At 43.3% G+C, this 13,132-nt stretch overlaps 1 protein-coding gene across 5 annotated transcripts; it reads left to right on the top strand.

Moving 5' to 3' along the window:
* The first annotated feature begins 330 nt into the window (after positions 1 to 330).
* On the top strand, positions 331 to 12,780 carry LOC311288861 (uncharacterized protein). Of its 5 annotated transcripts, none has more exons than XR_014627030.1 (5): positions 331 to 569; positions 3,211 to 3,606; positions 3,686 to 3,810; positions 4,775 to 10,177; positions 10,266 to 12,780. XR_014627030.1 is itself a non-coding variant. In XM_084406483.1 (5 exons), exons 1-5 carry the CDS (start codon positions 416 to 418, stop codon positions 10,402 to 10,404), a joined length of 921 nt encoding a protein of 306 aa, XP_084262609.1. In that variant the 5' UTR covers positions 331 to 415; the 3' UTR covers positions 10,405 to 12,780. The 5 variants fall into 5 exon arrangements, 4 of the variants coding, with proteins under 4 accessions (XP_084262609.1, XP_084262607.1, XP_084262610.1 ...); XM_084406483.1 differs by having other exon boundaries at positions 10,071 to 10,177; XM_084406484.1 differs by lacking the exon at positions 331 to 569 and adding an exon at positions 2,675 to 3,141 and having other exon boundaries at positions 10,071 to 10,177.
* The last annotated feature ends 352 nt before the right edge of the window (positions 12,781 to 13,132 follow it).

A 13,132-nucleotide genomic window follows, 5' to 3' on the forward strand; every position in this document is an offset into this window, starting at 1 on the left:
ACAAGTCAACAGTGATTACAAGGTGTTTGGTTTAATTTCTTTGACATGTTATCTAATTGATGACTAGTCTATTATTTGGCTATGTTTAGACGTCTATTAAATTTTCACTGACAGCCCAAATTTTGCCTTGTTTTAGCCTAGACGTCAGGGCTGTGTTTGGACGGCTATTAGATGTCTTTTAAACACAAAATTGCTTGCTGGGCTGTCACTCACACAGCTGAGTTTCACATACATCAGAAAAGAGAAGAAAAGACCATCACAACTTCTGTTTCCTGTCAACTTTAAGGGTCCGATGTTACTTTTTTTCATCATACATTGACCACAAGCTTGTTTGCCACTAGCTTTAAAAAGAAGACGAGTGCTGATTACATCTAAAAGAACAAGGAACAAAATCATTTAATGTTTAAGAGAAGAAATGTCTGATAGTATTTATGATGATGTGATCAGGACTGAGTCTGAGGGAAGGCAGACAGAGAGACTGGAGATGACAGTGGTAATCTATGAGAGTGCAGAGAGAGATCATGACTTCAGGACAGAGACAAACACACACCAACCACTTCAGCGTTCAGGTAATCACATTCATTACTTTGATAGAAACATCACAGTCTGTACATATTCAGTCATCTAATGTCATAACTGTGGTATTCAGGGTTAACTTAGTCGAGCTTTGGTTCTACTTTTTGTTCTTCTGATGCTATTATTGGATTTAATTACTAACCGTTTGTATTTAAAAACAGAGCAACATGTTTACTCAGCTTGTGTGTTTTAGTTAGGATGGTCATAAATCTGATATCTGAAATTATTTTATGAACTGAACTGTAACCTGATAACACTGAACACAACTAAAGCACAGCGTCAGTCTATTGTTTGCCCTTTATTGATGAAGTGAACCTCAGATGAGGTCAGGTGTATTTGAGTGTCAGAAAAACTGCACAGATACATCCAGCATTAGTTTAGTGTTATCATGACCTGAGGCCTTCATAATAATGTTCATGAGAATGCTGCTCTATATTTGTGTTGGTGGAGAAACAGAGAAAACACAGATCATAAAAAGTGATCTTAGCCTTGACTTTAGTGCTGTTAGTCACAATCCTCAAACTGTAAATTATTTGACCGTACATTTACAGTAAATTACTGGCTACTAGTTGAATTGGTTTTGCAGGAAGTTACTGTTTCATTTTTATCGATTTTCATCGCATTAGTGTGATATAGCAGTGTGCTCCTGTAGAATAACTGTATTTTACTGTGAAGATACAGTTAATGCCATCAGATTACTGTGATATAGCAGTGTGCTCCTGTAGAATTACTGTATTTTACTGTGAAGATACAGTTAATGCCATCAGATTACTGTGATTTAGCAGTGTGCTCCTGTAGAATTACTGTATTTTACTGTGAAGATACAGTTAATGCCATCAGATTACTGTGATTTAGCAGTGTGCTCCTGTAGAATTACTGTTTTTAACTGTGAAGATACAGTTAATGCCATCAGATTACTGTGATTTAGCAGTGTGCTCCTGTAGAATTACTGTATTTTACTGTGAAGATACAGTTAATGCCATCAGATTACTGTGATTTAGCAGTGTGCTCCTGTAGAATTACTGGATTTTACTGTGAAGATACAGTTAATGCCATCAGATTACTGTGATTTAGCAGTGTGCTCCTGTAGAATTACTGTATTTTACTGTGAAGATACAGTTAATGCCATCAGATTACTGTGATTTAGCAGTGTGCTCCTGTAGAATTACTGGATTTTACTGTGAAGATACAGTTAATGCCATCAGATTACTGTGATTTAGCAGTGTGCTCCTGTAGAATTACTGTATTTTACTGTGAAGTAACAGTTAATTCCAATGCACAAAGCAGCGCGTGCTTACCGTTTTGAATATCAATCCTGCTAAACACTTACTTTATTCCACTCCGCTCATTGAGACTTTTAGATCGGGATTTTTAGGTCGGGTAGAATCTACAATCTCTGACCCAGTTTGTTTGTTCGTTTCCAATACTCTGTGTTTCCTGCCAACTGGCATCCCAGAGTGTCGAAATATCATTAAGGTGAACCGGCAGTGGGCGAGATCACACACAGACCAGAACAAAAAACAGACATTCCAACACGGAACGGGTTAAAGAAATAAGTAAAATAACTGGCTGTAGAAGTGTTTTTCAGAGAATCTGCAAACATATTGTGGTATTTTTATGCTTTAGTAGAGTGAAAAATTACACAGTCTTTGCATGATCAAACCTACGCGAGTATGTTAACTGCTAACAACATAACCTACAACTAACGCTATTTGGTTAATACTTTTAAAGTACAAGCACTATCATATTGTTTAATTGAGCAAATTTTGACATTATAACACTTACCGCTGAATCCATCAGATGAGACCACAGAGGAGACGAGAGCTCAATGACACAGTGTTCGCAAAAGACTGAATTTACAGTAGTTTCCTGCATTATTTTCACAGTAAAATTCTGAATATGGTATTTTGAAATATCACAGTTAAAGCCTGTGTGATAATGTAATTTACTGTGAAATATTAGTTACATCTTGTAAAATCCTGTAAATAATTGAACACAATAATAATAATAATAATATGAAAATGAAATGAAAATGTTTTAAAGATTTCTTGAGATAAAAAAAAAGCTTAGAAGAACACGCTTTTAAAGCGCTATTAAAAGTATCATCAAATATGACCTGGGGGATTATTCCAAGTCTTCTGTAGTCATATGATACGTTTGTGTGAAGAACAATCTGAAATTGAAGTTGTTGTTTATTGATCAACTTCTCCAGTGAGCTGTTAAACAATGCAACTGAATAAGAGTCACCCTGAAAATGTGTAAACTTGAACCCGGCTGCTACATCTAACCACACTACCACAATGGTGCCATTTAGCAAGAGCTTTTTGTTATGCAAATTCATTGGTATTATCAGACAGGAAGTCACATGCTCTTGTACTTTGACACTTATTGGCTTCATTTACTAAATTTAGAGTCACAAATAGCAGAGGACTAGAGAGAAGAAACACACATAAGCTTCCATCATTTCCATGACCAAGCGAACAAAAATGTCTCAGCCTGTTTATGGCAATATAAACACTGATGGAACACAAGATCTGGACAGAGGCACTCAGAGAAACCATACAGGTACAAATACAACACACCATTAGGAAATGAATAAAACCTTTATCATTATTTTCTTTACTTTATTTTCAGGAAGTGATTGTGTGAAGACCAGAAGCTCCAGAGCAGCTCCAGTGTGTTTGGTGCTTCTGTGTGTTCTTCTGCTGACTGCAGTCATAGTGCTGTGTGTCCACATCCATACCAAGAGCACAAACTATACAGAAGAGAGACAACAGTTACTAAACATGATTACAAACCTCACAGAAGAAAGAGACCAGCTACTAAACATGATTACAAACCAAACAGAAGAGAGAGACCGGCTACTAAACATGATTACAAACCAAACAGAAGAGAGAGACCAGCTACTAGAAAAGGACATAACCTTGACAAATGAAAGTGATGGAGTAACCAAGAACAATTACCAGACTAATGAAAGAGGCCAGTTTAATCAGGAGAGAAATGAACTGTGGAAGATGCTCAATGAAATGGGTAATGTTAAACTATAGTGTTTCCGTAATTCAGTACCAGTGGTAAAAAGTGCTAGTAGATGATCTGGTTCTGTTTACAGATGGATGTATTCATCAATCCAGTTTTTACTATATGTCTTCTGAGGAGAAGAGCTGGTCTGAGAGCAGAAGATACTGTACAGAGAGAGGAGCTGATCTGATCATCATAAACAACAGAGAGAAAGAAGTGAGTGAAAAATAGACTGACCACCGAAGGTTGTGCTGCACTCTTACAGTATGAGCACTCAGAAACACAGACGTTAAAGAGTTAATTCACCCAAAAACTCTGTCATCAATTCCTCAACCTCCTCTTTTCAAACCCATAAGACTTTGTTCTTCCTCAGAAAACAAATGAAAGATATTTTTAATGAAATCTGAAAGTTTTCTGTCCCACCATTGAAAGTGTATTCACCCAAAACTCTGATGGTTCAAAATGCTCATCGAACATACGTAGAGATCAACCGTTCTTGCTTGATGCTTGAGAACATAATTGCTCTGTTTGTTCACTGATGAATGTTTATATGTGAATAAAAGCTACATTGAATCTGTTCATCATATAAGGTGATCGTGTCTCTTCAGAACACTTGGATTAAACGGCTCAATTCATATGGATTTATTTTACGATGTCTTTGTGAACTTTTTTAAGTGTCAGAGTTTTGGGTGAATAGACTTTTAATGGAGGGAGAGAAATCTCTCAGATTTCATTAAAAATATCTTTATTTGTGTACCGAAGATGAATGAGTTTTATGGAGCTGGAACAACATGAGTGTGAGGAACTGATGATAGCATTGTTCATATTTAGGTGAACTAACCCTTTAAATGTAGTTCTCTTACGAGAGATTCTCTCGTACTGCGTAGAATACGCTAGGGGAAAATCCTTTTCCACGAGAATACTGAAGCCAAAAAATTATCCTTAATTTTGTATTAATGTAAAACGCGTTGCGGCAGCATACAGACATAGGCGAGGCAGCTCGCGCGCCTATTGGCTGGTCTGCTGGCAACTGCTTAAGCCTATCGAGCGAGACCTAGAGTGACGTCAGACCCAATAAGGGCGCTTCGCGCCCTCTGCGTCACGTCCCGCCGAAACGGGCGTGGCTTAGGTCTATAAATACCGCTCGCAGGCTTTATATCTCTGATTTTTCATCCTTCAGCGAAGCAACTCACATCGCTGGATCCGAGAAGAAGCCGCGCTGTTGAAGAAGCACTTCAGCGGGACGAGTCGAGAAGCTGCTGGCCGCGCCGCCTTCATCGCCTTCCTGCTGCGCTATCCGGCGTTATATCCTTTCTCTTCTACTGTGCCTTGTGTGTGCTCGCCGCCGCGACACACACTCTCATTGCACTAAAAGAGCCGGGCGTCTTTTTCAAGACGCCCCTTTTCCTGAGGATCACGCAGTTCTCGCGCTCGCTGACGGCGACTGCCCTCACTGCGAGCTAGGGACTGCCTATGGTGACTCTGAGGACTCACCTGGCATCCTTCTCCGAGACTGCTCCTCCGCCCTTCCAAGCCGCAAAGCTCGCCGGTTCGCCCGCTTGCCTTGCCTGCTTGGGGGATGATACCTGCTCGCCCTCTGTTTGAGCCGCGCAACCGCGCCGTTCACAGGGGATGTCTGGAGCGGACAGTCACGGGGCTGGCTTTCTCTCTCCCTCTGTTCGAGCCGCGCAAACTGCGCTGCTCACAAGGGAGGCTGGAAGCGGATGGTCGGGGTTAGTTTTTCTTTACGTTACAAGAAAGCCACCCTACCCCTGCGCCCCATTCACGCGTCACTCACCGGCGAAAGGAGAAAAGTGTTTACAGTCCCGTCGAGACCGGACTGACCTCATTTCACACGTCTCAGTTCCCTGATCAGGCGACTGGAAATGTCTATACTGCAGTAAACGTGCCTGTTTTTTAATACACGCACGCCTGCAAGCAAACGCTGAAGAAAACATGTTGACGCTCTTTTATATGCTCGTGCATCTGAAAGCCTATGTGTTTCCCCCCTGTGGCTCAGTGGCGGAATCCTAGGTTTTTTCACACGGGAGACCGGTGTTCGAATCCCGGTCTAACGGCAGATAAATTATGCCGCCAATGCTTCGTTCTGTCAGTTCCCTGGAAGGCGACTGCAGACGTGCATTTTGCAGCCGACGAGCGCGTTGTACAACCCGCTCGCCTGCACCCAGACACCGTTTCTATGGTTCCCGTGCGTCACTGGCGAAAGGAGAAAAGAGTGTTTTTAGTCCCGCTGCGGCCGGGCCGATCTCAATTTCTCACACATTTCTCATTCCCCTCTGAAATTCAGGCGACTGGAAATTTTATTGCAGTGAGCGAGCCTGTTGTTACACGCACGCCTGCAAACAAACGCCAGCATGTTGACGCTCTCTGATAATACTCGCGCTGACTGAAATCCTATGTGTCTTCCCCTGTGGGCCAGTGGCAGATTCACAGATTTCCGCACGAGAGACCCGTGTTCGATCCCGGGTCTACCGGCAAATAAAATTATGCCGTCAATGCTCGCTCTGTCAGTTCCCTGAAGAGGCGACTGCAGATGTGTATTTTGCAGCCAACGAGTGCGTTGTACAACCCCCTCGCCTGCACCCAAACCTTGCCGCTCGTCCAGTTCCAAGAAATGTGACTGGTCCAGCGTATTTAGCAGCCAACAAGCCGGTTTTATTGCCCGCTTGCCTGCACAAAAAAGCCATTTTTACGGCTACCCAGATAAATCCCTTAAAGAAGTGTATTTTCTGGTGTCCCGGCCACGGCCGACGGTGCTTTCATGTGTAGAAAAAATGCCCACTACTCAGTGCCCATTCCTACACACAAGCACAGCCCTTCACACAGGGCTCGCGCACATAAAATCGACTCAGATCGATTGCGCTTTAAACGTAGCAAACGTGCCCACTACCCAGTGCCCACAAACGCTACTTCCCACATGTCTCACGGTCTCTGTAAATACAGGACCAGTATGCATACGCTCTGCTCACGCGAGCAATGCTGTAAAAGTGGTGTATGTGCCCGCTGCTCTGCGCCCACGCCCACACACAGACATGAAACTAGCCCAGCCCTCCCCCTCTCAGTTAGACACTGCAGAGGAGTCGAGCGCGGGCATTCTGCCCGCTGTTATCAGCGCGCCCCCTGCCTCAGATGTCATGAGCGCGACGCTTATGTCACAGCACACAAAAGCCGCTGTATCGCGAGCCGATCAGAGCGTGCTTCGCATCCAGCCCCTAGCTACTTGCGCACTTGCGTGGGAAAAGCTTCCCGGGGTTTCGAGATGGGTGCTGAACATCATAAAAGAAGGCTATTCGCTGCAGCTTCATGGCGCGCGTCGGGACCACGGTAGAATCGAAAGTAGCTCATCTACTTCGAGCCGAGATTCTGAAACTGTTGAGCAAAGGGGCTATAGAACCCCTATCTCAAGCTCAAAGCGAAGGGGGGCTTTACAGCAGACACTTCCTGGTGCCCAAGAAAGACGGGGGTCTCAGACCCATACTAGATCTGCGGCAGCTGAACAGAGCGCTTCTGAAGCGCCAGTTCAGGATGCTCACGACCAGAAAAATCCTCGCGCATGTCCGCCGAGGGGACTGGTTTGTGTCAATAGATCTAAAGGACGCGTATTTTCAAATACAGATAGCGTCACGTCACAGGCAATTTTTGAGATTCGCCTTTGAGGGCCAGGCATATCAGTACACAGTCCTGCCTTTCGGCTTGTCCCTGGCACCCCGTACATTTACGAAGTGCATGGACGCAGCGCTTGCACCCCTCAGATTACGGGGCATACGAGTGCTGAACTATCTGGATGACTGGCTGATTCTAGCCCAATCTCACTCGGAGCTCATAGAGCACAGGACCATTTTACTCGATCACCTCGAGAATCTCGGTCTCGCAGTGAACTGGGAAAAGAGCTCGCTATTCCCCAGTCAGATTATATCTTTTCTGGGAATAGAGCTGAACTCGCTGCTAATGACAGCACGCCTGTCATCTCAGCGCACACTGGACATTCGGCGCGCAGCCGGCTCGTTCCGCTGCGGCGCGATAGTCCCTCTCAAAACATTTCAAAGGATGCTAGGTCTGATGGCCTCAGCATCTTCAGTTCTCCAGTTGGGCCTTCTGCGCATGCGCCCACTGCAGTTCTGGCTCAGAAAGAGAGTACCACGCACAGCGTGGGCCTCCGGTCGGCTTCGCTTCAAGGTCAATCAAGCGTGCATTGCAGCTTTGAAACCTTGGGAGGCAAAAGACTGGTACCAATCATGCCAGGGCGGCCTCAGGTCCCTGACTCTGTACAGGCTAACCAAGCGCCTCCTGATATGGGCCCACAGCAACCTGCTCTCGCTGAGAGCAGCGCACGTGCCAGGGCTCCTAAATATAGGACCAGACAGACTGTCCAGGAACCAGGTTCCGACAGGGGAATGGTCTTTGCACCCACAGACAGTCCAGCTGCTGTGGAAGAAATTCGGCAGAGCGGAAGTAGACCTGTTCGCGTGGCCTCGCCGTCCTCTCTACGCTTTTCCCCCCGTCTCCCTCCTGACTCAGGTGGTAGAACGGGTCAGGGAAGAAGGATGCTCAGTGCTGCTTGTAGCCCCACTTTGGATGAGCCAACCTTGGTTCCCAATTGTGATGCAGTTAGCGAGCACCGCCCCGTGGCCAGTGCCTCTGAGGAGGGATCTCCTCTCTCAAGCCAACGGCTCGATCTGGCATCCTCACCCAAGAGCTGTGGTCCCTCCATGTGTGGGCCATCAATGGGTACCCGCTGACCTCCCACAGGGAGTGTTAAACACTATCACACAGGCCAGAGCTCCGTCTACGCGACGTCTCTATGCCTCAAAATGGTCAGTGTTCTCTAGCTGGTGCACAGCTCGTGGTGTGTCACCCCTGCATTGCGGTGTGACGGAGGTTCTCTCCTTCCTACAGGAGCTGTTGGATAAGGGCAGGTCCCCTTCCACGCTCAAAGTCTATGTAGCGGCCATAGCAGTGTTCTCTTCGACCACGCTTGGCCAGTCTATTGGAAGGAACGATTTAGTCATTCGCTTCCTTAGAGGAGCTAAGAGACTGAATCCTCCCAGACCTCCCACAGTCCCTATATGGGACCTTTCTACGGTACTGGAAGCCATGAAAGGTCATCCATTCGAGCCCTTGCAGAAGATTGATCTTAAACACCTGTCTTTCAAGACGGCGTTTCTTCTGGCTCTCGCTTCAGTGAAGCGCATAGGGGACTTACACGCGCTCTCAGTAAGCGCGACGTGCATGGAATTTGGGCCGAATGACTCTAGAGTTATACTCAAACCTAAGCACGGTTATGTTCCTAAATCCCTCAATACACCGTTCAGAGCACAGGTCATCTCCCTGTCTGCTCTGCCGGTCACTGAAGGAAATATGGACGAAAGCTCCCTTTGCCCAGTCAGGGCGTTAAGAGCTTATGTGTCTCGCTCGTCTGTTTTCTGACAGACGGAGCAGCGCTTTGTTTCGTTCAGCGGGTGTTCTAAGGGACTAGCCGCTTCGAAACAAACTCTATCCAGATGGGTAGTGGACGCAATAGCGCTAGCTTACACAACCAAGGGCATGCAGTGCCCGCTGGGTGTCAAAGCGCACTCCACAAGAAGCATGGCTTCATCGTGGGCCTGGTCAAGTGGGATTGCCTTGAAAGATATTTGTATGGCGGCAGGCTGGGCCTCTCCGTCTACATTTATAAGGTTTTACAACCTAGAGGTTCCCGCACTACAGGCCAGACTACTGTCGGTCTAGTATGGCCAAATCTCATAAACTGACGCTGTCAGTTATGCAGCTATTTGAGTATTGCAGTCCTTGCTCTATGCTGCCATAAAGGAAGATAGTGGCTAAACCCCTCCTCTTCCAGGATTCCCTGTGAGTCCCCTGGGTGATTGTGTACTGTATGAACTCCGGGCTGTCGCCCTTGAGTCTATAGTATCAGATCCCAGCACGCACGGCGTTTTACAGTAGGTTCCCCTAGCGTATTCTACGCAGTACGAGAGAATCTCTCGTAAGAGAACGTACTCGGTTACTAACGTAACCTCGGTTCTCTCTAGAGAGAGGAACGAGTACTGCGTATCCTGCCGTGCATGCACGTGCTCTGGTTGCTTCGACTATGAAAAACCAGAGATATAAAGCCTGCGAGCGGTATTTATAGACCTAAGCCACGCCCGTTTCGGCGGGACGTGACGCAGAGGGCGCGAAGCGCCCTCATTGGGTCTGACGTCACTCTAGGTCTCGCTCGATAGGCTTAAGCAGTTGCCAGCAGACCAGCCAATAGGCGCGCGAGCTGCCTCGCCTATGTCTGTATGCTGCCGCAACGCGTTTTACATTAATACAAAATTAAGGATAATTTTTTGGCTTCAGTATTCTCGTGGAAAAGGATTTTCCCCTAGCGTATTCTACGCAGTACTCGTTCCTCTCTCTAGAGAGAACCGAGGTTACGTTAGTAACCGAGTACGTTTCCTTGTTGGTTCTACTAGGAGCTTGTAAAGAAGATGTCTGGAAGCACTGGAGTCTGGATGGGTCTGACTGACAGTGATGAGGAGGGCAGATGGACATGGGTTGATGGCAGCACACTGACCTCTGGGTGAGAAATCACTGAACTGAACTGATTATTCTCTAATAAATGATCATATCTCACAGTCTGAACATCTAATGCTGATCTGTTGATGCAGGTCCTGGATGTTGGCAGAACCAAATGGATATGAAAAAGAGAACTGTGCTGTGTTATATTCATCAGGGTGGTATGATTATCCATGTGAAAATGCTTTTAAATGTATCTGTGTGAAAAATATAAAAAAAATGAGTAATTAAATATATTTTAATTACAGCCGTAATAACATGGGAACTGTGTTGTAACTGAGTCAAGTTTCTTAATATTCTCCCCATAGTTGTAAATAATGACAGTCACTACTTTATAGTGACAGTGTGTAAAGTATATATAAAACATGATGACATCTTATCACAATAAATACATTATTTATTAATGTATTTAATAAATGAGTCCAAACACTGAGTTCAGTCAATAACCAACAGTAGCTTGAACCCAGACCACAAAACGATTAGCTTTGATGGAAGACTGAAGATTAAACCTTTAGATGACACACAGCTCATATGCTGAAGATTAGTTAAAGGGGTCATGACAAATCAAATCAGCCCTGATCTTTTGACTTAAAAGAGGTCTTTGTACCATTAAAACATAGCTTAGCTTAAATGTCCTCCTCATTATATAAAGCATTTATTTACATTAATAACCTGTGAAAGTGAACCTTAATTTAAAGTATACACTTGCCCCAAGCGGTCTTTATAGAGCTCCAGTTGAGTCTAAAGCCACTGTGCGATTTATTATAGTCCTTTACGACTGTTGCTTGTCAGACTGAACGAACATGATCCTCACTGTAAGCCGTGTCACACTGTAAGATCTCAGTTGTCATTAATGTCAGACTGTACAACAGTCAAGATGCGTTAATAAACTGGAGTTTTACATCATCAATCAATGACACGTTCGGTGATGTGAGCTGCGTTACACGCGGGATTGAAATGGTGACTACAAAGAAATCTCTAACATTAATTTTGGTCATGGCTTGTCTTGAAAAACGAAGACAATTTGACGGTTGTCGTAGAAGTCACACTTGCAGAACTGAGAGTCAAATCTTCTGACACTGCCAGAATTTCGTCGGAGGTCAAATTTGATCACAACGGTCATTAATCGGCTGTCGGTGAACATGTCAAACTAACGATCAAAGACTTCAGATTTTAGCCTAGGATTAGAGGAATCTTTTAGAATTTGAAAATATGTCTCAGACGACCAAATCATAGACAAAATCGCACAGTGTGCACCGGCTAAAGATCTACTTATTTTTCTCAGATTATTGATAATAAGGCAACTCTTCCACACTATAAACAAGACTCCTCAAAAGTAATGTTGGATGTCTTTTCTCACACAAAATCTTTTTTTTTGTTACAGTAGGCTAATATATTAAATAGGCAGAATACTTATTGTTTAGAACAAAATTTTACAAAGAATGCTTAGTTTTAGTATTGAGAGAATAAGCCCTTTTCACAGACTGTACTCAGATTAAGCCAAGATTAGTTTAATTAGGACATTTAAGTAGCTTTTATAAACGTGACTTAGGAAGAAGAAGAAAAAACATTACTGGTTTGAATCTTGAGACAAAACAATGGCACTGACATATTTTAAGATTTGTCAGTGCACGTTTCTTTCAGGTAAAACAGCCCAAACATGCTTTTTAGTCTCAGACTAGGCTTAAAGCTTTGTTTGAGAAATCGGGGGTAAATGTTTAAAAAAAATTATTATAAATGTTTTAAAAATTTGATTAAAATGTTGTAACGCAATGAATATTGAAACGCAATGTAACGCAAACTGATTTTATGATTTAAAAACAGAAAAATGTCCATTATTGGGATGTGACATTTTTCTGTAGCCTATCAACAATTGCAAAATGATGGTCAACAGTCTAACAATGTAACACTGCACGACAAATCTGAACATCAGCCCGACAAAAAAAAAAAAAAAAAAGAATTCAGCACAAAATTGGACTAAAATCACAGTGTATGCCACTCTTAGGCACTGCATGGTCTGGCCCTTCAGTATCTTTCTGTGCTTTTAACTTTTCCCAAGCATCATTTGCGCTCCTCTCAAGCTGGCTTACTGGCTGTCCCAGACACGTTTGCGATCTGTAGGGGACAGAGCTTTATCATCCTATGCTCCTAAACTCTGGAACTTCATATTAGAGATCTATGCATTTTTAAATATAACCTCACAGAAAAGTTACCTTTTTCTTGATGGTTTTAACTATTTTGTATTCAAATCTGCTCTTTTTTTTACGCTTTTTATATCTGTCTGTTTTATTGTGTGAAGTGTCTTGAGAAGCTGCTTTAAAGGCGTTATATTAAATAAAGTTTATTATTATTATGTGAAGTCCATAAAGCTGTGTTCAGGTTATTATGGGTGTGACAAATGTACACAAAAAGTAGTGTGGGACGGCCATCGGGTGATTTATTCAGAAATAAGCAATCTAACATTGAGAACTGATAAAACATTTTGAGATCAGTCTCAGGAGGAGCACCACCTGCCTTCAGTTGTGGGCCAATTCTTCTACTGCCATCTGCTGGACATTCACAGGTGCTTTTGCATTCATAATTAGACAATATAAAATTACTTGCATGAAAATCACTATTGTAACACAATCATATTTTGGCAGAGTTTATCACTTTATCATATTTTAAATATCTACAGTACAGGCCAAAAGTTTCGACACATTACTATTTTTAATGTTTTTGAAAGAAGTTTCTTCTGCTCATCAAGCCTGCATTTATTTGATCAAAAATACAGAAAAAAAAATTGATATTGTGATATATTATTACAATTTAAAATAATTGGTTTTCAATTTATTATACTTTAAATGATCATTTATTTCTGTGATGCAAAGCTGAATTTTCAGGATCATTACTGCAGTCTATCACATGATCCTTTAGAAATCATTCTAATATGATGATTCATTATCAAAGTTGGTTAAAA

This window comes from Rutilus rutilus, assembly GCF_951802725.1.
Source record: "Rutilus rutilus genome assembly, chromosome: 4".
NCBI lineage: Eukaryota > Metazoa > Chordata > Actinopteri > Cypriniformes > Leuciscidae > Rutilus > Rutilus rutilus.

Bases quoted from the DNA above. Each gene is read 5' to 3' on its own strand.
- LOC311288861 (XM_084406481.1), top strand. From the start codon at position 6,919: ATGGCGCGCGTCGGGACCACGGTAGAATCGAAAGTAGCTCATCTACTT.